Below are 27,426 nucleotides of genomic sequence, written 5' to 3' on the forward strand. Positions count from 1 at the left end.
ACAGAAAGAAGGAATTGGGTGGGTGGGAGGTTGGGAGGGAAGCACGTGGAGGGATACCTTCCGCAGTGAGCTTGGGGCGGGCACCGAGCTTTGCGGATTTGGGGTAAGAAGGTGGGAATTGGGGACTGCAGGGGTTGGGAAGGTGAGGGTGGGGTCACAGATAGGAGAAAAACCCGGAAGGGAATGGTGCTTAGAACCCTGTAAGGACTTAACAGGGAAGAGCCCTGGACTGAAATCAAGAGAGCCAGGTTCAGCTCCTTGCTTTGCCATTCTCTCACAGTTTAACCTTGGGCCTCAGTTTTCTCATCCTTAAAAGGAGAGATTTGGATTTGATAGGCTTTGAGGTCCCTTATGGCTCTAAGTTTTGGGAATCGGAATGAAAAGAAAGAGGCTGGAAGACTATTTGTGTTGGACTGGAAGGGCGGTGAAGGACTTTGAGTCCAGAATGTTCTTCGGTCATAGGAGCCCATTTCAGGGCACCTGGGGACTCCTGAGTTCTGCCTTCCTTCCAGCCTCATGACTACAGTCTCTTGCCAGGCAACTTCCATTCCTGGTTTCTGATTTCCACAGTGCCACTGTGCCACTCACATCTTCAGTCTTTCAGCCCTCTGTTGGGAACAGGCCAGTATGAGCTCTTCCCATCCTGAGTGAGCTCCTCCTGCCCCGAGTCGAGGATTTTCTGTGTGGGGCAGCTGAAACATGGGCTCTTGAACTGGATCAAAGTAGGTTGAAGCATAGAGACCAAATTGAGTTTTCTGCTTTCTAATAGGGAGTAGGGTTTGGGGTTTTCATTTGGCTCAGGCTCTTTAGAACCAGAGGTGTTTGCCTGAGAAGACCAGCTTCAGAGCCATGGGCCTCATCTTGACAGTGAAAGAGTCAAGAACATGTTGTCTTTTCCTCCCTTGAGTAGGCATCCTGCCTGCTCTGGCTTCCTAAGCCAGAAGGCAGAGGGGAGTATAGGCTGATGCAAAAATAGAAAAGTGATCCAATCTATCAGCCCCAGGGCTCTCACTGTGGGCTGCCCCAAGCAGTCTCCAGGTGGGTGAGCAGTTGGCTGGGATGGCATGTGTGCCTTGTCATGCAGCCGATTGTCAGTGCTGCCTGTCAGACAGAGTGGGCAGTGCTTGCAAGATTCCTTACTTGTCTCCAGCTTTTGGAAATGGCTCTGGTCATCCTTCTAATCATTCACAAATCTTGTTTTTTCTCAAGCCACTGCCCTCACAGAACTGACTGACTTAAGCGGATATGTTTGCATGTGTGGTTTACATGTGTGCGCGTGGGTATCTCTGCTGGTAATTGTGTGTTGTTGGCTTTGGGCAGGATGGAAATTTGAGGCAGCGGATCTCTTTTTATTATTTATTATAGCAGTGTTGATTGGTGGGAAGAACTGCGGGAGGAAGGTCTGATTTCTTGGCCCAAGGTAAATATGTTGTTAGACTATGTAACTGTCATCCGACCTTCAGTAAATTTGGGAAATTCCCACAGTCTGTTTACAGAAATGAAATTCTGAAATGTTTTAAGCCCCTCAGAAAAGGCAGCTGGAAAAGGGATGCTGGAAGGGACACAAGCACCAGTTAATTAGGCCAATTTTAACTGTTTTTTAAAAAAATTTTTTTTTTAACACTGCTAGGCCTAGGATTACAATAGTGAATGAGACACAAGACTTTTTTTTGTAGTTTTTGTTCTAGAGATTACAATTTAGTGGAGGAGCTTAGGGTCTGATGGGAAATGTGGAAGAAAGTGGGGAGACCTCTCAGGTTTAAGAGTTTGCAATTAGAACTTCCTTGAGTAGTGGTTACTAACCTTTTTGAATTGAGAATCTAAGGAAAGCCCTGGGGCCTGTCCATAAAAATACATACACACACAGCCTCCTTACATCTGTGCATGGCACTGAAGTTAAAAGCCCTTTCCTGGGGACTAAGCTGGCATATCACTGATGGCTGCCTGGTGCTGCCCTTGGCATTGAGGGCCAGGATGGCTGAAAGGGCTTGGCTTCCATCTCTAGGCAGCCCAGGAGGTGTTTGGAGAAATGCTGGGCTCTTAAGATGGCCTGTGAGAAGGCCTTGATTACCATCCCACCCACTCAGCTGGGTGTTGGCGGTCACTTCGCCCTGTACAGGACAGCTTTTAGTGGTGTACCACCTGAGCCACCACAAGATGCTAGCCTGCTGTGGCCCACTTTCCCCAGCCCAGGAGCATGTTTCAGTGTTCTGAAACAATTTTGGACTGTTTTATGAATCATCACTCCCTGTTTTTTGGTTGTTTTGTGTCCAGAGCTGTGCCTGATTCACCTGTTCTCACAGCTGCTGTCTGTCCTCTGGGTTTTACCCTTCCAGAGATGATACCTACCCAGGCACCTCTTGGCCATCCATTGTAGAGTTTCCTTGAACTTTTCTCTTAGGGTCTGGAATATCTTCCTCAGGATGAAGACTAATATTTTTTGAGTACTTACTGTGTACAAGGCACTGTTACAAGTGCTTTATATATTAGCTAATTTAACCCCCACAAAGTAGATGATGATATTAATCCCATTTTATAGATGAGAGAACTGACACATAAGGAAGTTAGATTTTTCTTTTTAAGGGTTTTTTTTTTGGCTGCGTTGGGTCTTAGCTGTGGCACACGGGATCTTCGTTGAGGCATGCGGCATCTTTGCGGCGTGCGGGATTCTCTCTAGTTGTGGCGTGTGGGTTTTTTCTCTCTAGTTGTGGTGTGCAAGCTCCAGGGCGCGTGGGCTCTGTAGTTTGCAGCACATGGGCTCTCTAGTTGAGGCACGCAGGCTTAGTTGCCCCACGGCATGTGGGATCTTAGTTCCCCGACCAGGGATTGAACCCACGTCCCCTGCATTGGACGGCAGATTCTTTACCACTGGACCACCAGGGAAGTCCCGGAAGTTAGATTTTTTACCCAGGACCACATAGCTTGTAAGAACTAGAGCTAGGATTTGAACCCAGGCTGTCTTGTTCCAGAGCCTACACTTTATATTAAAGAAACAGTTCCTTCAGCAGGATCCAGGAGACCTTATAACTAAGCAGTTTAGGGACACCCTCCCCCTTTCTCTTACCCCATTATTCCAAAGCAGAATTTTATATTAGGAATGCCTTTCCTTTATGTCAGAGATAATAAGCCTTTGCATAATAATAATTTATTCATTCCACCAATATTTATTGAGTGCATACTGTATACCAGTGCTGTATATAAATTATTTCATTTAATCCTCACAACAGCCCTTTGAGGTAACTGCTATTATTTCCACTTTTATGCATGTGGTAACTAAGGCTTAAAGAGGTAGGTAATTTTGCCCAAAGTTATAGAGTTAGTAAGACACAGCCAGGTTCAATCCCTAGATGTTTTGCCTGGCATCACAGCCTATGCTCTTTCCATTGAGAGAGTCTACCTTCCATATCACAGTTTCTCTACCTTGACACTGTTGACAGTTGGGGCAGGATAGTTATGGTGGTAGACTTTCCCATGTATTGTGGGGTGTGTCTAGCAGCACACAGTAAATGCCAATAGCAATGCCTCTTCTTCCCCTCCCCCAGGTAGTGACAATCAAAAATGTCTTCAGCATTGCCAGATGTCTCCTGAGGGGACTGCTGTGTCAGGATGGAGACTGTGTTCATCTTGTTTTGTACGGAGCTCAATCTGCAGCCATTTAGTTTCCCCACCCCAAATTCTTTAGCTTTTCCTCTAGGATCAGTGTTCCAGCATCATAGGGGGACTATACACATGGCTCAGAGGCTGTTTGCCTATATTTCCCTGCAGGGCCGTGGTGGAGGCTGTGCATCGACTTGACCTCATCCTTTGCAACAAAACTGCTTATCAAGAAGTGTTCAAACCAGAGAACATTAGCCTGAGGAACAAGTAAGCTGAGACTCTAAACTACACATTCTTACAGTTTCTTTATTCCTTTCCACCTGAAACCCTGTCACATATAGACACATGTTCTCTTTTATCTCCTGACCTCATGGTACAATAATGGGGTATGACGTCTCTGGCCTTCCTAAGAGGGAGAGGGGATCCGTCACTCTCTCCAGCTTCTACATCTAACACCATTAGAATGGTGTTTGAGTTGGAGGAGTTGGCCATACTGCATAATGAAGGAAGGAAAGAGGAGATACAGAGGCAGAGTAAAAAGGAGAGAAAGGTGCAGGGAAAGAAATGAAGATTATTAAAATTCTTATTGCTCCTGCCTCTGTCTTTTGGGGCTCCCACTGCCTTCCAGGACTGCTGTTGTCTTGGGTCCTACTGACTGACCCTGGATGTCTATTGCGAGGCACAGGGATTTGTCAGTCGGGGTGTTGGCAAATGCCTTCTTGTCCTCAGTTCTTGTGTCCCTCACCAAGGGATGGGCAGTCCCTCTCATGCTCTCCTCTACACCCTCCCAGGCTGCGTGAGCTCTGCGTCAAGCTTATGTTCCTGCACCCGGTGGACTATGGGAGGAAGGCAGAGGAGCTGCTGTGGAGAAAGGTGTACTACGAAGTTATCCAGCTTATCAAGACTAACAAAAAGGTAAGGGGAGGTCAAGATCTTGGGAAGATGTTTGTCTAAAGTGGGGAAGCTAAGGAAGAAAAGGACAGCTAGGCAAGTGGGCCAGAGTATGGTTGTAGATAGGGAAACCAAGGAAGAGATAGCAGAAAGGGAGAGAGTCATATGGAATTAGGATCAGGGAAGGAGGGGAGCCTGATCCCAGATGGGGAGACCAGAGAAGTAGGTCTAAGGGTATAGGGGTAACTTGTGAGTGAAAGGAGATGTGGATAAAGTTCCAGAGCCAAGAAGATAAGTTTATTTCTTCAGGGAGATGAATATGATTAGGGATGGGGGAGCAGAACTCTGATCTTGTTGCTTAACTAGCCCCTTCCCTTTCCCAATCTCCAGCATATCCACAGCCGGAGCACCTTGGAATGTGCCTACAGGACACACCTGGTCGCTGGTATTGGCTTCTACCAGCATCTCCTTCTTTATATCCAGTCCCACTACCAGCTAGAACTGCAGTGCTGCATCGACTGGACCCATGTCACCGACCCCCTCATAGGTCAGTGAAACCTGGGCTCGAGGAGCAAGTTCATATGCTTCTACTTCTGGCCTTCTTATCCCTCAGGATCCATGTACCTTGTGACCCAGCCAGGCAGAGAGCATTCTAGAAGACCTACAAATGCTTCATGAAATTTGGATTTACCCAAACAACCGTATGACTCGGGGTAAAGATCTTAAGGAAAGAGAGAGAGAGACCTCTTCAGTCTGGGATTGTAGACCCATGGGGAGTCGGGGAGGGAATGGAATGATCTAGAGTAGGTCTGACACTGAAAGATGTTATTAATAGCATTTTTTTTCCTTCCAGTTGAATTTGGCTGGCATTTCTTTTAACTTTAGAGATTGTTTCCTAGTAATTGATGAAAGTATTAAAGTTTTTAGAAACGTTGGGGAAATCATGGACATTCTTTCAAGATAGTGCAAATCTCTTTTTGGCCTTCTGAGGTACTGGCAGCTATGGTGGTTTTCTCTTCAGTTCAGCTATCCTTTAGAGCTCCTTCCCTCTTCCTCCAACTCCCCTTGCTCTTTATACCCCCTACCCACCCCATGCCCCTTCCCTCACCAGGACAAAGACATTCTGGGTCAGAGATGGAGGTTGTGTCTACACCCCTATGTGGCAGCATTCTCTGGTCAGAAGCAGAGCACTGTACTTTGTACATTTAAAAACATTTAAAAACAAAACAATGGGGAATTCCCTGGCGGTCCAGTGGTTAGGACTTGGCACTCTCACTGCTGGGACCCCGGGTTCAGTCCCTCGTTGGGGAACTAAAATCCTGCAAGATGTGTGGCGCAGCCAAAAACAAAACAAAACAAAACAAAACAACGTCAATCCAAGGCAACATTTATAGGTGTTATACCAGATTGCCAGAGGGGTCCATAGCTTAAACAAAGATTAAGAACCCTTATTTCAAAGGGTCAGTTCCCCAAATCATTTTAGTTTTTCTCCTTATTGATATTTCTCATTCAGCCAACTCAGCGATGTCTCTATAAAGAATATTAGGAAAGGCTGCTCAGAATGGGAGCTACACACCCAGGAGTGTGGCTGCAAAGTGGAATGGATAGGAGGATGCTGTGCAACTTTGATTTCTTTAACTGTAAAATGGAAGTAACAAGAGTAACTACCTCATGCGGTTGCTTTGAGCATTACTTAAGTTGATATTTTAATACACTTAGAACAGTACCTGGCACATGGGAAAACTGCCTGCCAAGTAGCCGGAGCTCTCTGAAGTTACAAGGCTGCCTGGGTGAAGGGAGAGGAGAGAGCCCATGCATGTTTGGCTCTGGCCACCACCAGTCCTCAGGTCAGGCAAGATGACCTCGTTTCCCTCATGAATAGACTCTCCATAGGCTGCCTTCTCTGTGGACCTCCCACCAAGCAGAAGCCAGGAGCATTTACCTTGGCCTCATTCAAATGCCATTCTTCCTGGGCAAGTTCCCCATCTTTACCCAAACTTTTTACCTTTAGGTGGGGAGCTGCTACCCAAGGCACCCACAACTGTACTGACACTTGAGCCTCACCTCTACTTTCTAGAAGCCTTCCTATGATGACCTTTCACACGACCTTCCCCCAGGGAGCTGTCCTAGGTTGAGGACCGTAGCCCATCTGTTGTAGTTCCTTTCTGTCCTATGAATGACCCCTGCCTATGAGTTTCTGTGTCTCTACCTCTGTCTACCTGTGAGCCTGTGTCTCTATCTGTGTCCTGGATGGGTGTCTTCTCTGCCCCATAAGGCCGTGTTCTAAAACTAGCCCTGGATTCTTTATCTCCTTTCTCCACCTAGGAAAGGTGTTTCCCCAAAGGTAGGGACAGAGGAATGGGCTTATAAACATATCTCTCTCTCTCTTTCTCTCTCTCTCTTTCTCTCTCTCTCTTTCTCAGGATGCAAGAAGCCAGTGTCTGCCTCAGGGAAGGAGATGGATTGGGCACAGATGGCATGCCACCGATGTCTAGTGTACCTGGGGGATTTGTGTAAGAATCCGAACCTTTCATTTTTCTCTGTTTTGGGCTACAGGACAGGCTCCAACTGCTCTTGTTGGTACCACCCTTTACGTGATTGGAGAGCAGGAGGCGCAGTGTGGCCTCTGATAACTTTTCTCCTCCAGTCTGTTTACAGTGTTTCCTTCTTTTCACTGTTCGTGCATGAGTCGAAAAGGATGGTGAATACAAGAAGAAGGAAAATGTCTTTGCTTTTTAAGAAAGTCAGGGTGATAACCTGGTTTCAGCGATGGGTTAGGAAGATTTTAATTTGATGTCTTTCTCCTTTGGGGTTTTCTCTTCATGGATTCCTAGAGGAATTGCAGTTAGACCTCAGGGAGGACTTACCTGCCTGAAATATGTTTCTCAGAATGGAAAAGTGCTCTTGCTTTATGGCTATCTAGTCCTGATAGACAAAGGTTCTGTCATTAGGCTGCCGGTGTGTGGCTGTCAGATGCATTATCCTTTATTGATCTGAGGCTCGTCTCCCTGCCCCCATCCCACTCCTGGACCCTTTATAGGCAAGGGGCACAGAGAGAATCAGCTGTTTCACAGTAGATTGACCAAGTGTCATTAGTAATGTCTTCTCTCTAGAACTGAGCAGTTGAATTCCAGAACCAAATATCAGAAGTCTTTTCAAGCATTTATATATGCTGCAGCCCCTTCATTGGGAAGAGATAATCAAGAAGAGCCTCTTTACTTTACAAACACTAAATATTCTTTACATTTTGGACCTACCAGCAAGGAAGAGAGAGTTGAACAGTTTGCCCATAGTCATGCAGACTTAAGACTGTGCCAGAGACCCAAGCAGCCTGCCTTCTAGCTCAGGTATCTTCCTCCCGGGCTCTTATTACAGTTCTCCAGAGTAGACTCCCAGATGAGGGGAGGTTTTTCTGAAACACGGAATCATTGTATTTCTTTTCCTCCTCTCCCTCCTGCAGCACGATATCAGAATGAATTAGCTGGCGTAGACACTGAGCTGCTAGCTGAGAGATTTTACTACCAAGCCCTGTCAGTGGCTCCCCAGATTGGTAAGTGGACCCCTCCACTGGGGCCTCCCAACCCAGCAGCATTTTCCAAGAGGAAGACAATGTTGAGATGGCAGGCAGGCCATACTCACTTCCCCCTGGGTCCTTCCCACCCACTCTCAATTCTTTCATACCTCACCTTGGTTCTGCATTCTGACCCTTGTAACACACACTCAGAAGATGGTGGAAGGAGAAGAGAAATGGGAAAGTCTTGAGCTAAGAAGGAAGGAGGCAGAAGAAGAGGGAGAGACAAGATGGCTTCCCTGTCCCTGAGGTTTCTGTAGAAAGAGGGGACCATACTTCAGCTGCCCCCATGGAGGCACAGTGAGGGAACGGATAAGGCTCCATTACAGGGAAAGATGGGGATTAGCATGTAGGAAGGAGAACTCAGAGGTGAGAGACTGAGCTGGGATAGAGGAGAGGGCTCCATGGAGTTCAGTCAGCATTGGAAGAGGCACAGCTGCTGCTGAAGGAATGGCAGCTGTCAGTGCTGAAATCCCTGGTGGTCCAGGTGGGCTTAGACTGATAGGAAGTGAGTCTAGAATAGATAACGTCCTGGAGGAGCAAGATTAAACTGCTGATCACCTGAGACACCAGTGTCGCCTGCAGACCCACTGTTCTCCCCATGAGTTCTCTGATGCTTAACGTGGGTTGGGTCTTGCAGCTTTCGGTGAGTATTATGGCTACAGACTGGGTGACTTTTCTTCCTCTCCAGGAATGCCCTTCAACCAGCTGGGCACACTTGCCGGCAGCAAGTACTATAATGTGGAAGCCATGTATTGCTACCTGCGCTGGTGAGTATTTGCCAGCTCTTTCCCCAGCCCTACTTCCATGTCTGCACAATTCCTGCTTTGTTTTCTCTCTTCCCTTTCTCCCTTCTCTAGCTCCTGGGTGAGATAGATAGGAGAATGCTAAGATTGAGGGGATCCCTTCTCTCAGGGGCATCCTGACACAGCCCTGCTGCTTTTCACATCGCCACCTGGACTTGTAGATACTTGGGCAGCTGAAGTAGCTGTCTGCTGTCATGAAAAATAACAGGATTGCCGCCTTCCTGAAGAAGGAAATAAATTTGCTATAGTTGATAAAATGGTACCAAAGTAGCTTCTGACAAGAACTTCAGAACTATAGAGCTTCAGTGTCTTGAGGTGACAGAGATGACAGCATGGGGGGACAAGTTTAACAGGGTGGATCACTGCTTCCCTGAATCTCACACTTAGCTCTTAGAATGAAAAAAATTTTTTCAGGGCACCCAAAGTTGATTAGGCTTAGGTTACTAAGTCACCATAACCAAATGCACGTGAGAGTGGTAGGTAAATGAGAATGCCATTGGTTAAGTCTTAGTGAGACATAAACTGCCAGGAAACTCACTGTTGCCACCTAATCAGGGCCAGAGTCTACTTGAGAAGCCAAATCTGTCTCAGAAGAAGTTATATAGTGAATTGGGCTTCAAAGCCTAAAGGGAATAAGGGTGGTCTTCATAGCTTAAATGGTCAGCTACTAAGGTGTAAAGTAAAATAACCTAATTCTGCCTTCCTGGTCAAGGAAACCTGTTTCCTGTATCAACAGATATTTACCCTGTTCCGTTACTAGATCACTACAGACTGGCCTCCCATCCACTATATTCATTTTATTTTTTTAATTGAAATATAGTTGATTTACAATGTTGTGTTAATTTCTGCTGTACAGCCAAGTGATTCAGTTATACATATACATACATTCTCCTTTATATTCTTTCCCATTGTGGTTTATCACAGGATACTGAATATAGTTCCCTGTGCTATACAGTAGGACCTTGTTGTTTATCCATTCTACATATATGTAAAAGTTTGCATCTGCTAACCCCAAACTCCCACTCCATCTCTCCTCCACCCCCACTTCTCCCTTGGCAACCACAAGTCTGTTTTCTATGTCTGTGAGACTGTTTCTGTTTTGTAGATAAGCTCATTTGTGTCATATTTTGGATTCCACATACAGGTTATATGATACGGTATTTGTCTTTCTCTGTCTGACTTACTTCACTTAATATGATAATCTCTAGTTCCATCCATGTTGCTGCAGACGGCATTATTTCATTCTTTTTTATGGCTGAGTGATATTCCATTGTATACATATATATATATATGTATTACATCTTCATCCATTCATCTGTAAATGGACATTTAGGTTGTTTCCATGTCTTGGCTATTATAAATAGTGCTATGAACATAGAGGTGCATGTATCTTTTTGAATTATAGTTTTGTCTGGATATATACCTAGGAGTGGGATTGCTGGATCACATGGCAACTCTATTTTTAGTTTTTTGAGGAACCTCCATACTGTTTTCCATAGCGGCTGCACCAATTTATATTCCCACCAATAGTGTGGGGGGGTTCCCTTTTCTCCACACCCTGTCCAGCCTTTGTTATTTGTGTATTCATTCTTGAATATGATTACCAGGTTTATAACCTCCCATTGCATCTTTCCCATTCCTTGCATGCCTTCCAGGGAATGCCCCCCTTACTTGTCCTGGATCCCTCATCACATTCATAATCATGATTTAGGGTGAATCACTTTCAAAGAGAGCCAAGCACATCCAGGTTTGGGAGGTGCCAAATAAGGTCCTCCTCTACTATGCTTAAACAGTTATATCTCATGGTTTGTGGGTTAGGCATTTGGCTAGGGCTCAGTTTGGCAGTTCTCCTCCTGGTGGCATTGTCTAGGGTCAGTCAGTGGTATTTGGCTGATTTGGGGGTCTGCTATATCTGGAGGGTTGGTTCATCTGGACCCCTCTCCCTCTGCCTGTAGTCTCAGGGCCTCTCCATGTGGTATCTTCCTCAGGGCAGATGGACATCTTACATAGTGGCTCAGGGCTCCAACAGCAAATAATGACCCAAGAAACTTGGAAGTAGAGTCTGCCAATCTCTTAAGGCTGGGCCTGGAAACTGGTGGAGTCACTCCTGCGGTATTCTCTTGGTCAAAGCAGTTGCATAGTCGTCGTCTCCCACCCTCATCCCCTGCCAAGATTTAAGGGGAGGTGACACAGAACCCACTTCTCAGTGGAAGGAGTATCAATTTATTTATTATTTTTTTTTTTTGCGGTACGCGGGCCTCTCACTGTTGTGGCCTCTCCCGTTGCGGAGCACAGGCTCTGGACTCGCAGGCTCAGCAGCCATGGCTCACGGGCCCAGCCGCTCCGTGGCATGTGGGATCTTCCCAGACCGGGTCACGAACCCGTGTCCCCTGCATCGGCAGGCGGACTCTCAACCACTACGCCACCAGGGAAGCCCTGTAGCTATATTTAATTCACCACTGACGTGTATTTCTTTTCTATCACTGCTTTTTTGTAATTAAAAGATGTTTCAAAAAACAAGACATTTTTTAAAAAGTATAGCATGCTCTTAAGTTCATAGGCTTTGTGATAAGACAGACTTGGGTTGGAGACTCAGCTCTACTATGTTTTAGCTATGTGACCTTTGTTTTATTGATTGATTGATTGATTGATTGCCGCGTTGGGTCTTCGTTGCCCCGCGTGGGCTTTTCTCTAGTTGTGGCGAGCAGGGGCTACTCTTTGTTGCGGTGCGCGGGCTTCTTGTTGCGGTGGCTTCTCTTGTTGGGGAGCACGGACTCTAGGCACCGGGCTTCAGTAGTTGTGGCTTGTGGGCTCTAGAGCTCAGGCTCAGTAGTTGTAGTGCATGGGCTTACTACATGTAGTATAGTAAGTGTAGTGCATGCTCCGCGGCATGTGGTGTCTTCCCAGACCAGAGCTCGAACCCATGTCCCCTGCACTGGCAGGCGGATTCTTAACCACTGCGCCACCAGGGAAGTCCCTTATGTGACCTTTGCATTATACTTGATCTCTCAGGCTTTACTTCCTCATCTGTAAATGTGGACAGTAGTAGGGTACAGTGCGTGACGCAGAGTGGGGTGCTCAGTACATATTTGCATTTGAATGAATATGAGGATTAACTGAAGTAGTGTATGTAAATATCTTTGCACATAGTAAATGCTTGTTAAATGCTACCTATTAAGTGCCTGTGCTTTAAGATGAAGGATAGTGTGTTTCAGGGATGGTAACTAAGTTAAGTTTGTAACATTCAGTGAGATTAACTGTCCCATTTCTAGATACAGAGGAGATGCAGATGTCATCATTACTCTGATTAATCTGGAAATTGTATGTGTGTATTTTATTAGGAAAGATAGCTTTCACCCTGAGTGCATACATGGAAGGGGAGGCTGGGAGCAGCCTGTATTGACTAGAAACAGTGCTCCCTAAATCCCTGGAAGACTGACATTTCCCCTCTCCACCTCTGCCTCTGCCAAGACTCAGTAGCTCACCTCTGTCTCCTTCAGCATCCAGTCGGAAGTGTCCTTTGAGGGGGCCTATGGGAACCTCAAGCGGCTGTATGACAAGGCAGCCAAAATGTACCACCAGCTGAAGAAGTGCGAGACTCGGAAGCTCTCTCCCAGTAAGAAGCGGTGAGTGGGGCCTGTGGGAAGAGGGGTTCTTTCTGCAGTTGGTGCAGTAGGACCATAGGGACCCTGGAGCTGTTCACCATTTACCTTGGGCTCCTCTCATTTCAGATGTAAAGACATTAAGAGGTTGCTGGTGAACTTTATGTATCTGCAAAGCCTCCTGCAGCCCAAAAGCAGGTGAGTGGAAGAGAGTGTGGGCAAGAACTGTGTCCTGTGAGCCCCATCACGATGGCTTCTTTCTGGCAGGGGACTTGAAGAGGAGGGAGTGGGCTGGTGAATTCTGCCTTTTGATTGGAAATTCTTTAGCTGGCTAGTCCTTTCTTGGCATCCCTCACTGTCTCACCCTATGTTCTGTGCCCATTCTCTGGGTGGCTTACCCTCTGGCACAGTGGGTGCTTACTAGATGTTGAAGGAGTGGCCGAATGGGAAGCCTACCCACATCCCTTCCACTGCGTGTCTGCCCTTCCCGTGTTATTCTGTCTGCTTTGGAGACCAGCAAGCACTGATTCCCCCTGCTTCTCTTTCTGAAGTCTCCCCTAAGGATCCTGTGGTCTTTTCTCTGAATCCTGTATTCCCAGCTCTTTTTGCCTGCCCCAGCCCCCATCACTGACCTCCCCTGTTATCCTGCCCTTCCATAGCTCTGTGGACTCAGAGCTGACATCACTTTGCCAGTCAGTCCTGGAGGACTTCAACCTCTGTCTCTTCTACCTGCCCTCCTCACCCAACCTCAGCCTGGCCAGTGAGGATGAGGAGGAGTATGAGAGCGGATATGCTTTCCTCCCGGACCTTCTCATCTTTCAGATGGTCATCATCTGCCTTATGGGTGTGCACAGCTTGAAGAGAGCAGGTAACTCTCCCTCTGTCCCTCATTTCTCCCAGACTGGCTTCTGGGATCCTCACTACCGTTTTCTGCAGCTCCTTATCCGTGAACTTGCTTCCACAAGCAGTCCCTTCACTACCTGTGTCGCCGCCTGGCTGTGGGAGACAGGGGCAAGGAACCCTGCCCTAAAGAAGCCCCTAGTGAATGAACAAAGGCAACAGCATATTCCCACCCCCTCCGCCCTCCTGCACCCACAAACACACGTACCCTTGGCCAGGACCCAGGCAGACACAGTGGTTGAGATGCTTAGCTGATGATCCAGACGGAATTCAGACTTGCTGGGGGTGGGGGCAGTTAGGCAGTTCTGGAAACCTTTCTGCCGGAGGTGTATGTAGAGCAAAGTTGGATGGACGGGAGGGAGAGGCAGGGCTGGGTGCAAAGATGCTTGGGGCGTATGGGGAGACGCTTGCGTGAAGGCATCAAAGCCAGGGAGGATGAGATGGGACAAGAGCATCCCTGAGCTTACATGAGGAAGCAGGATGAGAGTGAAGAGACCTGGGAAGTCTTTTTTCACCTTAGAGGAAGTTTTCGGAGGCAGTTGGATCCTGGGAAGGGTTGAGAACAGCGAGGTGAGGTTGAAATTGTTGGAGCCCGCTCCTTTCCAGGGCCCTGGGCCCCTAATGCCGGCTTTCCTGGCTTTAGGGTCCAAGCAGTACAGTGCGGCCATTGCCTTCACCCTGGCTCTCTTCTCCCACCTCGTCAATCATGTCAACATACGGCTGCAAGCTGAGCTGGAAGAGGGCGAGAATCCCGTCCCGGCATTCCAGAGTGATGGCACAGGTGCAGGCACGGGGGAGGTTGTGACTGTGGAAAGGTTAGCATGGGGTGTGGGGATCGTGGGAGGGGAGCACAGTTGTGGCAGGGGAGGTGCTGTCAAAGAGCACCTGCCAGTGTCCTCGTTCCAGTTTGTCCCTAAGGCCCCACCTGACTGTCCTCTTTCCACAGATGAACCAGAGTCCAAGGAACCCTTGGAGAAGGTGGAGGAGCCGGGTCCTGAGCCTCCTCCTGCAGCATCTCAAGATGGCGAGGTCAGAAAGAGCCGGAAGTTCTCCCGCCTCTCCTGCCTCCGCCGCCGGCGCCACCCACCCAAAGCTGGTGATGACAGTGACCTGAGTGAAGGCTTTGACTCAGACTCGAGCCATGACTCAGCCCGGGCCAGTGAGGGCTCAGACAGTGGCTCCGACAAGAGCCTTGAAGGTGGGGGAACTGCCTTTGATGCCGAGACAGATTCAGAAATGAACAGCCAAGAGTCCCGATCAGACCTGGAAGATATGGAGGACGAGGAAGGGACACGGTCCCCAGCCCTGGAGCCACCTCGGGCCAGGTCAGAGGCTCCTGAATCCCTCAACGGCCCACTGGGCCCCAGTGAGGCCAGCATTGCCAGCAATCTACAAGCCATGTCCACCCAGATGTTCCAGACTAAACGCTGCTTCCGACTGGCCCCCACCTTCAGCAACCTGCTCCTCCAGCCCGCCACCGAAGCTCCCACCTTGGCCAGCCGCAGGCCCTGTGTCAATGGGGATGTGGACAAGCCCTCAGAGCCAGGTACTTGGGCCTCTCTTCATCATCTTGCTTTGGTCCTCACCTCCATACAATCGGCATTCATCTGAGAGAGGCCACTTTTTTCTGTTTGAGTACCTCTCATCCCCACCCTCACTGCCTGGCTTTCGGCTTCTGCCTGTAGTGTGGCCTGGAGTTTTTTCCTGGGAATCCCCTCTGCTGCTCACTTCCTTATTCTCAGCTCCCAACTGATTTCATGGTCTTATTCTCCTCCCACTCCCACCTTGCCCTGTGGGTTTGGGGCTTTTCTCCCTACACAGCACTGGAGCTGTAACTCCCTCCCGTGCCATCCCAGGTCCTACCAGGGCTCCTGGAAGCTAGAAAAACCGCACCCACCAGGGCAGGTGGATTAGAATGAGACTGTTTCCCTGAGGGTCTTCCCCTGAGGTGCAAAGGGAGCACCTGGTCAGCAGCAGCAGTGAGCATTTGCGGCATCTACTCTATGCCAAGCACTGGGTTGGATTTTTTGGGGGTCTTATCTAATTTTCACTGCAGTCTTGTGGTGGAAGAGTTATCATCCCTATTCTAAATTCTGTTCTTTACCTCCAAGCTTCTGTGCACAGTGCTTCTTTGGTCTGGAATATACTTTTCCTCCCTTGCCCCGAGCCTCTCAATTAGCCAATTGCTTGCCTAATTCTCACTTTAGATTTTAGCTTAAAAGTCACTTGGTCTGGGATTCCTCCAAGGGTAGGCTTCCTGTGGGCTCCTGTAGACTCTGCACCTTGGCAACTTCCAGCCTTTTCCCACTCGAGTGACATTGTCCGTTGACTTGTCTGTCCCTCCCCTGCAATACCATGAGCCTCTTGAGGGCAGGGCAGTCCATGTTTTGTCTATCGCTGTATCCTCATTACCTAACACAGTGCTTGGCACATGGTTGGGACTTTGAATGAATAAAAGAAATGACGAAGCTGATGCTCAGAGTTGGAGTGTGAACTACTTAGTGTTCTAACCTGCAGACTTGAAGAGCTAGGAGTTGGAAGTAGTTCTTTTAATTCTGTACCCCTTTTCTCCCCACCTGTAGCTCACTTCTGACTGTCTGCCCTGCCTTTTGCACAGTATAGGCACATCATAAATATCAGTTGAGTGAGTAGCTGTAGACCTCACAAATTAGCTCGTGTTTTTTATTTATTTATTTAATTTATTTATTTTTGGCTGCGTTGGGTCTTCGTTGCTGTGCACGGGCTTTCTCTAGTTGCGGCGAGCAGGGGCTACTCTTTCGTTGTATTGCGTGGGCTTCTTATCACAGTGGCTTCTCTTGCTGCAGAGCACGGGCTCTAGGGCACGCGGGCTTCAGTAGTTGGGGCACGTGGGCTCTAGAGCGCAGGCTCAGTAGTTGTGGTGCACGGGCTTAGTTGCTCCACGGCATGTGGATCTTCCCGGACCAGGGCTCGAACCCATGTCCCCTGCATTGGCAGGCGGATTCTCAACCACTGCACCACCAGGGAAGCCCCTTAGCTCGTATTTTAAAAGGCACCAGGCTCTTGGCTTAAAAGCAGCTAGTTATTGAGCCTAGAAAAGTTAGGCGGGAGGCTGAGTCCTCTCTTCTCACATCAGAATTCTTCAGAAGAGTCCAAGCAGGTTGGGGCATGCTCCCCGCACAGAGCTGAAGCCTGTTGCCACGTGCCTACTAGTCGCTCATCCTGGTTCTCTGTCACCCACCCCCAGCCTCTGAAGAGGGCTCTGAGTCGGAGGGAAGTGAGTCTAGTGGGCGCTCCTGTCGGAATGAGCGCAGCATCCAGGAGAAGCTGCAAGTCCTGATGGCCGAAGGCCTGCTTCCTGCTGTGAAAGTCTTCCTGGACTGGCTGCGGACTAACCCCGACCTCATCATTGTGTGTGCGCAGGTGCGTCACTCCACTCCCACTGCTCTCCGTCAGGTCCCAAGGTGTAAGGGGAGGACGCCAGCCAGGATGGGGTGTGGGAATCCCCTCAGGTGGGCTGGTCAAGACAAAAGTTATTGTCAAGCACCTGCTCTGTGCTGGCTCCTTATGCTTTTTACAGGGCAAGGATTAGGCATGACCTTTGCCCTCAAAGAGTCTGTGGCCTGGGCTGGGATACAAATTTTGTGGACTGGGAAAATAGCACTGCTTATTCTGCTTTGTGTCCCCAACGCCAGGCATAATGCCTGCCATTATGAGTAACGTCTGTGACAGTATGTGTTCAAGGGCTAACCTTGATAGGTAAACACCGGCGTCCAGAGAAAGGAGAGAGCACTGAGTAGTGACAGGATGTTCAGACAAGGTGCAGGTGTTGTGAGCCGGGAAACGGCTTAAAGAGAGTCCTGGAGCTGGAGTGAGTGGTGTCAGAAGCGGGCTGCCATGGAGACTGGCTGGCGTGATTGTGACCTGTTCCTTCCTTTCTCAGGTTCAGAGTCTTAATCTTGAGCCTCCGGTGCCCTGAGGCTTTTCTTCAGTGCTCCCTTATTCCAGTAGCACCCCTGCCTGCTGTGGAGACCCTTTTCTCTGCAGGTCGCCCTCTTCCCTGGATGAGGGAGCTCAGGTCAGGGCCAGGCACAGCCGTGGGCATGCGCTTGTGCCTGATGACAGCTAGTTAGTCATTGCTAGTCATCGAGGGCGGTGTGGCGAAGATGGTCATATCCCCAGAGCGGTGGCCCAGTGTGGACATGTGGAGGGCTGAAAGGAAAAGTTTGTGCTAGACAGGGAGAAGCTTCCTCCAGCACTCTAGCTTTTTCCACTCCCGAGACCCAGAGAGTTTCTCCTGTGGTTTCAAGCCTTCAGCGGTTGATGACGTTCAGTGAGGCTTCATGGCCCCCTTCTTCATTCCTCCCTGTTTTCCAAGTCCTCCGTGAGCCCCGCCTTGGCCTCTTTTGTTAATTTTTCTCTCAAACGCTTCTAGGCCTGTGACCATAGCCCCAGACCCCTCAGATATAGTGCTTTTCTTGTTCACTGCCAGCCTCCAGCACTGCCCCAGCTGAAGGCTTCCTCTTCTCTCTCTCCCTCAAGAGCTCTCAAAGTCTGTGGAACCGCCTCTCTGTGTTGCTTAATCTGTTGCCAGCTGCTGGCGAACTCCAAGAGTCTGGTGAGTGAGTCCCTGGCACTGTCCTCCCTCTCTCTCCCTCGCTGGCCCCACAAAGCCCGCCTCCCCCTTCCTGGTAACCTGGTCCTTAGGGTAAGGAGGTTAATGGGATTCACTGCCTAGCCTCCCTAACACACAGCAGTCATTGTGGTCTGGGCCTCTCTGGTTTCCTGCCCCAACACTGCCCCACTGTGGGGAGGTGGCCTGGTCCACCAGGGAGTGTGCTCCCTGGGGAAGGCAGTGGAGTGGCAAGAGCAGAGTGAGGGGAGCCTGTGAGCCAGCCCCAGTCACTGGTGTGGCACCGCTGCCTTCCTCATTGAGAATTGACCTTGACCTTCAGAGCCCATCTGTCTGGGTCATCCCCTCCTGCCACCTTCCAGCTGGAAATCACCTTCTCCTACCTCTGGACTCACCCAAGGGCAGTCCATTCCTTCTTCCAGAGCTCCTCCTCTCACATCCATCCTAGTGTAATTGTCCCTCTGTCAGGGGGCCATCCCAGTCTGAGCGGTCCTCTAACCCTCCCAGCTCTGGTCTCCTAAAGCTCTGCCTGGCGGCCCTGTGTACCCATCTCTCCTTTCCTCCCCCCCATCTCTCCCCATTTTGTGTCCGAGGAGTATGTCCTGTCTCACAGCCTCTGAGGAAGGGCTGTGTCCCTCTGACTGGGGGCTCCCATAGGGCAGGTGGTCTCATGTGTCCTCTTTCTCCCCAGGCCTGGTCCTGTGTCCTGAGGTCCAGGATCTTCTTGAAGGTTGTGAACTGCCTGACCTCCCGTCTAGCTTGCTGCTCCCAGAGGACATGGCACTTCGCAACCTGCCTCCCCTCCGGGCTGCCCACAGACGCTTTAACTTTGACACGGATCGGCTCTTGCTCAGCACCTCAGAGGAGGTGAGGATATCATTTCTCACGCCACAAGCTCTGTTGTTCATCAGACTCAGTAGCAAAGCAGGGGCTCAGGGCTGGAGGGGACGGGCAGGCAACCCTTCCATCCAGACAGGGAGCATGTCCCTGGGGCTGCAGCTGTGAGTCCTTTTTCACTCGGTGAACCATTTGGACTTCCTTTCCTCCTTGGCAGGATGTCCTTCCACAGGTTTGCTGTTGGTAGTGTCTCCCTTTGTAGAGCAAGCCTCCTTCCCCTTTCTCCACTTTTTGGAGAGGACAAAACAAGTAAATTATTAGGGCTTTGAAATCACTGTTGGTCTCTTTTCTTTTCTGAGCCCAGCCTCCTCTAAGCTGACCAGCAAACAGAAAGTTGGAGCTGGAAGGGAATGTGCTACCCATTTAGTCCAGTGACTTTCACCCTTGAATCTGTGTCACCACATGGGCCGTCTTGGGGCAGCAAAGGGAAGCCAAGTGGACAGGCGTCCCAGCCCCTGTCCCCAACACACACACACCCCACCCCCACCCCCACCCCCCGCGTTGGTTCCTCCTTCTCCAGCTTGGCTTGATAGTCTGTTTTATATTTTAGCATTCTAGATAAGATATTTGTTTGATGGGGAAAGAAGGGTTTTGCTGACCAAAAACATAAGTTGGAAATGGTGATCTAGTTTGTCCTTTCATTTTACACGTTAGGATCTGAGACCCAGAGAAAGATGGCATAAGAACCCAGGTCTCATCACTCCCAGCCCATGCCCTTGTCTCTTTCTTCTCAGCCCTGAGTCCTGCTTCTCTAGTCCTTCTGGGAGTCTCCTCGCCCTACTTGCCCACTCCTTTTCCGTTAGCTAGAGGCCCTGGGCCTCGGTGCTCCTCTTTTCCACCCCACAGACCACAGGCCTTACGAGGGAGCCCGTGTTGCTGAGTTGGTTGGGCTGGCAGGGACGGCGGAGGGGAGGAGCGGGGGCCAGTGGGCCTGGAGGGCCCTGCTCAGCCGGGCCGCCTCCCATGTCTCCTCACAGACGGTCGTGCGCGTCTGCTGCATCCGCAGCTTTGGCCACTTCGTTGCCCGCCTGCAAGGCAGCATCCTGCAGTTCAACCCAGAGGTCGGCATCTTCGTCAGCATCGCCCAGTCTGAGCAGGAGAGCCTGCTGCAGCAGGCCCAGGCCCAGTTCCGCATGGTGAGTCAGGCCTCCCCTCCCTGTCTGCTCTGCTCCCGTGGGCTCACTGAGAAAGCCAGGGTCAGAGGCTTAGACACACTGGTGGCCCTCGACTGAAGAACCTGGTCATTGGGGCCGGGGAGACTGAGCCTGGGGAGGGAACTGAGGGCTGATAGGGAGTGAGAGTTGCTTTGAGCAGAGGCAGCCTGGCACCGGCCTGTATGTAGACTCACTGGGGATTGAGGGCCATCTCTGTCACCTCCTAGTCTGAATTGAGCAAGTCACTTAACCTTGCTGAGTCTGTTTCCTCATCGGTTACGCAGGAATAGTTGAATCAGCGTTACGGGGTTGCTGTGACTGAGCAATGATAGAGAACGGCAGGCACTTTGCACTTTGCATTCTGGAGTGTGTGCTGTGGAGTATGTGCGCTCAGCAAAATGCTCCTTTCCCTTTCCTTTTCGAGGGATGAAGACTGAGGAATGGCGGGATCCTGGCATCAGACACCATGCAGGAACCCTTCCATCCCATAGAAGCCTCAAAGAGTAGGAGGTGGCCTGTGTTACCTCTTTTCCAGTCAGTCATTCATTCCACAAATACTTACTGAGAATCTGCTCTATGCCAGACCCATCAGTATCCTAGGCATGAGGGTTACAGCAGCAAACAAGACAGGCCTTTCTCTTGTGAGGCTAATACTTTGTGAGCAACACTGTGGGTTCTTTAGTGGGGCCTGCACAACCCTGGGCGTGTTGTCCTCCCCAAGCTAAGTGGCACCAGTACATTTGGGGGGGTGGTGTCTGGCGCGGGAAGCACGGCCCACGTGTCTTGGCAAGCCCAGGGGTTCTTCTTCATCTCAAGCCAGTCTCCTCCCCCATGTTCTTCCTTTCCCCAGCCCCAGGCTCCCCGACCTCTGAGTACCCCCTTCCTGCAGATGGGAAGGGGCTCAGTCTCCCCAGAAACCCCTCTCCTTGCTGCCTTAAAAGCAAGCACGTTTTGTTAAAAACTAACCTTTTGTGTTAAGGCTTTCATTGCTGTTGCATAGGGGAAAACACAGGGGGTTACAAAAATAATTATGGGGAAGTCACACAGCTTCAAAAAATGTTAGAGTTTGCAGGCATTTCTTCTGGCCTAAACCTCCCGAAGACTCCTCCTGGGGGCACGGAATACTTGAAAGCCCCTCTGGTGTGGTGCTAGACACCACAGGCCACGGTGGACTCAGGCCACACTGCCTGCTGGGACTGCCTCCTGCTCTGCCTGAGTCACGTTTCCACCCCAAGGGGTTTATCCCCTGGCAGCAGCAGCGTGGTCCTTGTCATATTGCCATCTCCCATCATTTATCGAGAGTTTTCCATGTGCAAAGCTGCTTTGCATGTGACATCTCATTTAACTCTGTAACAGCCCTGTGAGGTGGGTGCTTGCAGCCTCATTTTATAGACAAGGAAGCTCAGAATGACAAAGGAGGAGGTATCAGTGGCAGAGCCAGGGCTCTGGAATTGGAAAGACCAGGCTCTTGTCCTTGTTCTAAGCTGCTGTGGGAGCTTAGCTTCTCTGCAAGCCAGGCGGGGCGCTGCTCCTACTCTCTGGGCTCTAGTGTCTGCCTGGTTTAGGGACCCCTCTTTCCCGATGGGTCTGGTCTTCTGCCTCCCTTCTTTGCTTTCTCTACCAGAGTTTCTCGAAGGGGACACTCCACAGGCGGGTAAGAGGTGGACACTTCATAACCATAGTATAATTATCAAAACTAAGAAGTTAGGATTAGTACAATCCTGTTAACTACAGACTTTATTCAGATTTCACTAGTTTTCCTGTAAATGTCTATTTTCTTCTCCAGAATCCCACATTACATTTGATTGTTTTAGTGTCTCCTCAGTCTTTCCATGTCTTTTTTTTTTTTTTTTTTTTTTAAATATTTATTTATTTATTTGGTTGCACCGGATCTTAGTTGAGTCAGGCGAGCTCCTTAGTTGTGGGATGCGTGTGGGATCTAGTTCCCTGACCAGGGATCGAACCCATGCCCCCTGCATTGGGAGCCCAGAGTCTTAACCACCACGTTACCAGGGAAGTCCCTTTCCTTGTCTTTTATAATCTTGACAGTGCTAAGGAGTATTGTTCAGTTGTTTTGTAGAATGTCCCTCACTTGGCTTTGTCTGGTGTCTTCTTATGATTAGGATGAGATTATACATTCCAGACTAATATTTTAAAGCATCACTGATGATGCCAGTTTGCTCGTCAAAGAGCCTTCAGTGGCTCCCCATGTCTTTTAGAATAAGTCCCCATCTTTAGACCGTACTAAGGAATTTGGACTTCATCTAGAAGACAAAGGAAAACCATCACAGGACTTTTAGTCAGGGCCATGATGGACAGCAGATGGTTTTTGAAAGATCGCCTTGGTTGCAGGCAGAGAAAATGAGTTGGGCTGGAGGCAGAGACCAAAAAGAAGGTGGTTATAATAGTCAAGGTGGGAGGTACTGGCTTAGACCGGGGTTGCATGTTGAAGATGGAGGGATGCAGAGGGATGTGAATGATTTTTTAGGAGGTACAGTTGACAGGACTGGGAGGCTGATAGCTTCTGGGGCTGAAAGAGAGGGAAAAGCCAAAGCTAGCTAGCTTTCTGACTTGGCAGATGGTGGTTTACTTAGCAAGCTGGGGAACACTAGAGGATGAGAAGCAGGTTCTGAGAAACAGGTGGGGCTGTCAAGTAGGCATTTGGGTACGTACGTCTGGAACTCATGAGTGGTCAGGTCTGGGCTGAAGCTGCAGCTTGTGGAAGAAGTTGGCAAGTGGATGATGATAGAAAGCGAAGGGGTGCATGGATGGTATCCCCTGGGAGGGAGGACAGATTGAGAGGAGCAGGGGTGGAACCCTGAGACACAGACAGGTGCCATCCCCTCCCTCTCTCCCTGGGAGGCGTGAGCTTCTGTGGGCTCCTAATGAAATGTGTTCAGATTACACAGGAGGGATATTTTTTCTCCCACGCCTCCCTTCCCCTCACTTAGCAGGAGTGATAGAGAGCTGACTTTATATGAGGCCGTACCTATTTCAGACCCCAGGAATCCCTTTTGGTCTTCTTGATCACTGGAGAAAGGGATATTCATTCCCCCAGCTTCTTGTCCCAAGCTTAGCACCTGGTATTTTCCCCTTGTAGGCACAGGAGGAAGCTCGGCGGAACAGGCTAATGAGAGACATGGCCCAGCTACGGCTTCAGGTAAGAAGTTGGGGCCCCGTACTCCTTCTGCTCTTGATCTGGTTATTGCCTGAAGCCCCCTGGCACGTCCTCAACCCTCCAGCTTCAGCCCCTGTTCTGCCTGCCGTGGCTCTCCACCTTGCCCTGGCTACCCTCCCAGCCTCCTAGACTGCCTTCCAACTGCTGACTTGTCACTGAGCTTTTGTGCTCCCTTCTGCCTTCACTTCTGTCTCTTTTCTTTCTCTTTCTCTTCCTCTTTCCTTTACCACTTGTTTCTGTCTACTTTTCCTATGAGGCCATTCGTCGAAGGGGTCCCTTGTTCCCATTGGCAGCAGGAGGAGCCCCATAAGAGCCACCTTGAGTACCATTCTTCCCCTGCCCAGGCTGCATGCAGCTCCACCCACTCTGCCTTCTCTCAACAGCTCGAGGTCTCTCAGCTGGAAGGGAGCCTGCAGCAGCCCAAGGCCCAGTCAGCAATGTCTCCCTACCTCGTCCCCGACACCCAAGCCCTTTGCCACCACCTCCCTGTCATCCGCCAGCTGGCCACCAGTGGCCGCTTCATTGTCATCATCCCAAGGACAGGTAAGTATATTGGAGAGGTGGGAGCAGAGAGTGTGGCTAGAAGAGGATCTGGCTTGGGATTGAGAGACCCTTACTTGGGGCCCAGTTTACACACAGTGGCCTTGGTCAAGTCCTGCTGCCTCTCTGAACTTCAGTCATTTCATCTGCAAAGTAGGCATGACAATCCCTGTTAAACCCTGACTCACAAGATGGTTGGGAGAAACAGATGAGAAAATCTAAGTGAAAGCAGTTGGTAAGGTGCCAGCATACATTGTTGGCAGAAGGTCAGTGTTCGGAGGAGCTTCGGGATTCCTGTAGGAGCTACGGCCCCTTTTCCTGCAGTGCGCCCTGGAGTGAGTGCGCATGCTTCTGCAGAGCCCCGAGTCACGACAGCCTGAGCTCATCTGTTTTGTCGTTCCCCCACCCCCCATCTTGCCCACCAGTGATCGATGGCCTGGATTTGCTGAAGAAGGAACACCCCGGGGCCCGGGATGGGATCCGATACCTGGAGGCAGAGTTTAAAAAAGGGAACAGGTGAGCGCAGGCCTGGCTGGACCTCTGCTGAGCACAGACAATAAATGCGTGTGTTCCTCGTGTAAGACACGTGGACCCTGGTCACAGTTGGCTCACTGCCTGGGGAGGGAGGCCGAAGACATAATTAGAAGTCAGGGTCTTAGGTGCTGAAATAGACAGCGATTGGAGGAGCTAGGAGCCCTGTTGGGAAACAGTGACCTGCTGTCCATCTACCTCTGGGGCAAACATGAGATCACTGTGACCGGGGAGAGGGGAACAAGCCCCCATCTCCAACCTATGGACTCCTTTGCAGGAGGTTCTCCTGCTTTAGGTGATCAGGTTGACCAAGGTGGGAGTGCCTTCATCGGGGCTGCCCAGGGGCTTCCCATGGGGCTGGGGGGACAGATGGCAGTGTATAGGTGTTCAGCCCAGCACAGGCCCTCCCTTCTGGCCTTTGGGGCCAGAAAAGGACTAGACACTGGGTGTAGGGAAGAGGGAGAAAGCTCCCTGCTCTCTGCTGGCTGGCCCACCCCTCCTCTGCATTTATGGCTGGCCCACCCTGCCTCTGCATTTGCCCTTGCCTGGTCAGAAAGCTGCACAAAGCCTGCTTGTTTGGACCTTGTCTCCAGAAGCACTGACTTGAAAAGCATCTGCTGCTTCTCCCCTCCCAGCTCCTCCCCAGGGAGGAACCAAAGAATTGATGTTATCAGGAGGAAAAGCAAGCTGGGCTCAGCAGCTAGGAAGCCACTTCAGAATGACTCCAAACAGACCTGTGATGTGGGAGACGTGCCCCGCCCCCCCCCGATAAAACTGGGTCCCCTGCGCCACAATGGCCTGCTTTGTATGAGGTGCCCTCCCTCTCCCCTGCCCCCAACCTACACTCTCTCGTCTCCTTTGCAGGTACATTCGCTGCCAGAAAGAGGTGGGGAAGAGCTTTGAGCGGCATAAGCTGAAGAGGCAGGATGCAGATGCCTGGTAAAATTTCAGCCCCCACCCCTAGAACCTCAGATAGGTTGCCTACCTTGCTCCTCTGTGGGCACTCCCCAGGACAGAGGGACGGGGCCGGAGAATTCCGTAACAGGCAGCAGGACCAGCGCGGGGCCAGGCTTATTCTGCCAGAGGCCTCCTGCAGGTCTCACCTTAGTTGGAGTGAGAAGTTGCTCCAGCATCTGAGCCCCCGTGGCCCTGAGATCCTTGGACTCAGCTTCCTCACTCATTGAACCTTTGCCCAGTCCCTGTAGCATGTCCTCTGGGGCCAGCTTCCAGGACCCTCTCCTGTGGGCTGCCTGGTTTCTCTCGCTCTCTCCTGGTGCCCTCCTCAACCCCAGCTTCCCCTGTGCCCTGGAGATCTGGTGTTCAGGCTGTGCTAATGCTGGGGCTTGGCCCGCCTTCCTCCTGCTCCCACCAGGACGCTCTATAAGATCCTGGACAGCTGCAAACAGCTGACTCTGGCCCAGAGGGCAGGTGAGGAGGACCCGAGTGGCATGGTGACCATCATCACAGGCCTTCCACTGGACAACCCCAGCACGCTCTCAGGCCCTATGCAGGTGGGTCATGGGGTGATGTTTGGCAGTGTGGAATGGGGAAGAGGTACCGGTGTCGACTCCCTCAGACCAGACAGCTGCCCTTTTCCTCTTCTATCACCCCTTCCCCAGCCCCTCAACGACTTGTCCCAGAGTTTGGGAGGTCAGGCCCTCCTCCATTTGTCCTCCCCCCAATTCTACAGGCAGCCTTGCAGGCCGCTGCACATGCCAGTGTGGACATCAAGAATGTTCTGGACTTCTACAAGCAGTGGAAGGAGATTGGTTGAGACCGACCCCCAGGCCCTGCAGCGGGGCTGACTCCAGATCTCTCCTGCCCTCCCTGGCAGCCAGGACCACCACCTGTAGTCACCCCACCACACGCAGACTCACGCACGCACACAGGAAGGAAGCCCAGCTGCACACAGGCTGCAGGGAGGGCCCAGGAGCCAGCTGGGAGGGCGGGGTCCCCCTGTTGCCAAGACGACGTCAGGAAAGCAAGGAAAGTGCTTGGAGCAGGAGAGGCCTGTGGGCCCCTAGCCAGCCTTCCTGCCTCAGCCCCCCTGCTTTCCCCAGGGGCAGGTGGCAGGCACGGGTGTCTGCGTTTCGTTGGAGTGGTTCCTGGACCTCTGAGGGGAAGGGACAGCAGAAGGGGCCCTTCTTCCTCACCCAAGACGCAGGGTGGTTGGTGCCAGGAGTTTGGGCCCTCTGGGCCTGGGGGTAGAGTTGGGTAACACCAGGTGTCTGGGTGGTTCTCTGCAGACCCTTCCTCTCCTTGAGGACCACCCATCCCCCTCTTATCTCCCTTTGCAGGGGCTGGGCAGCTCTGGAGCCTTGGGGACTCTTAAGGAAGAGGGGCCTGGAGCTGCCTGCACCAGTAGCAGGGCAGGGCTTAGATCCCCTCCTCCTGCTGCAGGGGATGCACACCCATTGCCCCGCTTCTGTTTTCTGTCTCCCTTCGTCTAGCCTCCAGGGCAGGGAGCAGGCCCACAACGGCTGCAGGCAGTCCGGCCTATATGCCAATGAGGGCTTCTGTGCCCGCCAGCCCCATGGTCACTGCACTTTGTGCTCTGGGCTGCTGTGCTGGGACAGAGTGGGATGCTGGTAAGAGGAGAGAGGGGTGAAGTTTGAGGCCACAACCCCCCTTACTATCTAGGGAGGGGCCTGTGTTTGGATGGACAGCAGAAAGGAGAGGCCCCTTGAAGCTGCCCGCCCAGGGACCCTCTGCCCTGATGGGCTTCCCTACTTTTGTCCTTCCCCGGGACTAAAGGCCTGGAGGAGCTGAGCATGGGGCTAGCTTCTGGAGTGTTGAGGTGAATGTGAGAGCAGAGATCACGAATAGCTCAGGGCAGTGAGTGGAGCAGCAAGAGTGGGGCTGAGTGTGGGAGGCTTTGGCCAGGATTGCCTCGGCCCCTCCCGCTCGGGCTGCACATACAGCTCGGGCTGGGGGTTGAGGGTCGGGGATCTCAGCTCTGCTGTTCCCCACCCCAGCACTAGCCTAGCTTCCCAGACTGTTCTCGGAGGAGAACTGGCTGCCTGCCTCCTTCCTCTAAGACAGCAAGTCTGGTACAACCTGGGGGGAGTGGGATCACCCCCACTTCCAGTCCCTGGCAGAGGCTGAGACTAAAAGCATCACTTAATAAAGACCCCCAGAAGCCCGCTC

General features: G+C 51.0%; 1 protein-coding gene across 4 annotated transcripts in view; it reads left to right on the forward strand.

Annotated features, from left to right (window-relative positions):
* The window catches only part of SMG5 (SMG5 nonsense mediated mRNA decay factor), a 27,737-nt gene extending 312 nt beyond the window's left edge, over positions 1 to 27,425 (forward strand). For 2 of the 4 annotated variants that reach the window (XM_024748175.1, XM_024748176.1), the window contains exons 2-22: positions 3,766 to 3,864; positions 4,389 to 4,512; positions 4,879 to 5,035; positions 6,912 to 7,001; positions 7,949 to 8,038; positions 8,751 to 8,829; positions 12,366 to 12,491; positions 12,597 to 12,665; positions 13,127 to 13,335; positions 14,011 to 14,148; positions 14,314 to 14,913; positions 16,594 to 16,769; positions 17,889 to 17,964; positions 18,671 to 18,846; positions 19,854 to 20,012; positions 23,131 to 23,190; positions 23,592 to 23,751; positions 24,174 to 24,264; positions 25,144 to 25,218; positions 25,652 to 25,790; positions 25,970 to 27,425. In XM_024748175.1, the coding sequence (XP_024603943.1) occupies positions 3,766 to 3,864; positions 4,389 to 4,512; positions 4,879 to 5,035; positions 6,912 to 7,001; positions 7,949 to 8,038; positions 8,751 to 8,829; positions 12,366 to 12,491; positions 12,597 to 12,665; positions 13,127 to 13,335; positions 14,011 to 14,148; positions 14,314 to 14,913; positions 16,594 to 16,769; positions 17,889 to 17,964; positions 18,671 to 18,846; positions 19,854 to 20,012; positions 23,131 to 23,190; positions 23,592 to 23,751; positions 24,174 to 24,264; positions 25,144 to 25,218; positions 25,652 to 25,790; positions 25,970 to 26,053 (2,977 nt within the window). In that variant the 3' untranslated portion in view covers positions 26,054 to 27,425. Of the gene's footprint in view, positions 1 to 3,765; positions 3,865 to 4,388; positions 4,513 to 4,878; positions 5,036 to 5,885; positions 6,336 to 6,911; positions 7,002 to 7,808; positions 7,836 to 7,948; positions 8,039 to 8,750; positions 8,830 to 12,365; positions 12,492 to 12,596; positions 12,666 to 13,126; positions 13,336 to 14,010; positions 14,149 to 14,313; positions 14,914 to 16,593; positions 16,770 to 17,888; positions 17,965 to 18,670; positions 18,847 to 19,853; positions 20,013 to 23,130; positions 23,191 to 23,591; positions 23,752 to 24,173; positions 24,265 to 25,143; positions 25,219 to 25,651; positions 25,791 to 25,969 lie in introns of those variants that run through there. The other 2 variants (XM_024748179.1, XM_024748180.1) reach the window with 2 other exon arrangements.
* The last annotated feature ends 1 nt before the right edge of the window (position 27,426 follows it).

Source organism: Neophocaena asiaeorientalis, unplaced genomic scaffold, assembly GCF_003031525.2.
Source record: "Neophocaena asiaeorientalis asiaeorientalis breed wild unplaced genomic scaffold, Neophocaena_asiaeorientalis_V1.1 scaffold76, whole genome shotgun sequence".
In the NCBI taxonomy this organism is placed as follows: Eukaryota; Metazoa; Chordata; class Mammalia; order Artiodactyla; family Phocoenidae; genus Neophocaena; species Neophocaena asiaeorientalis.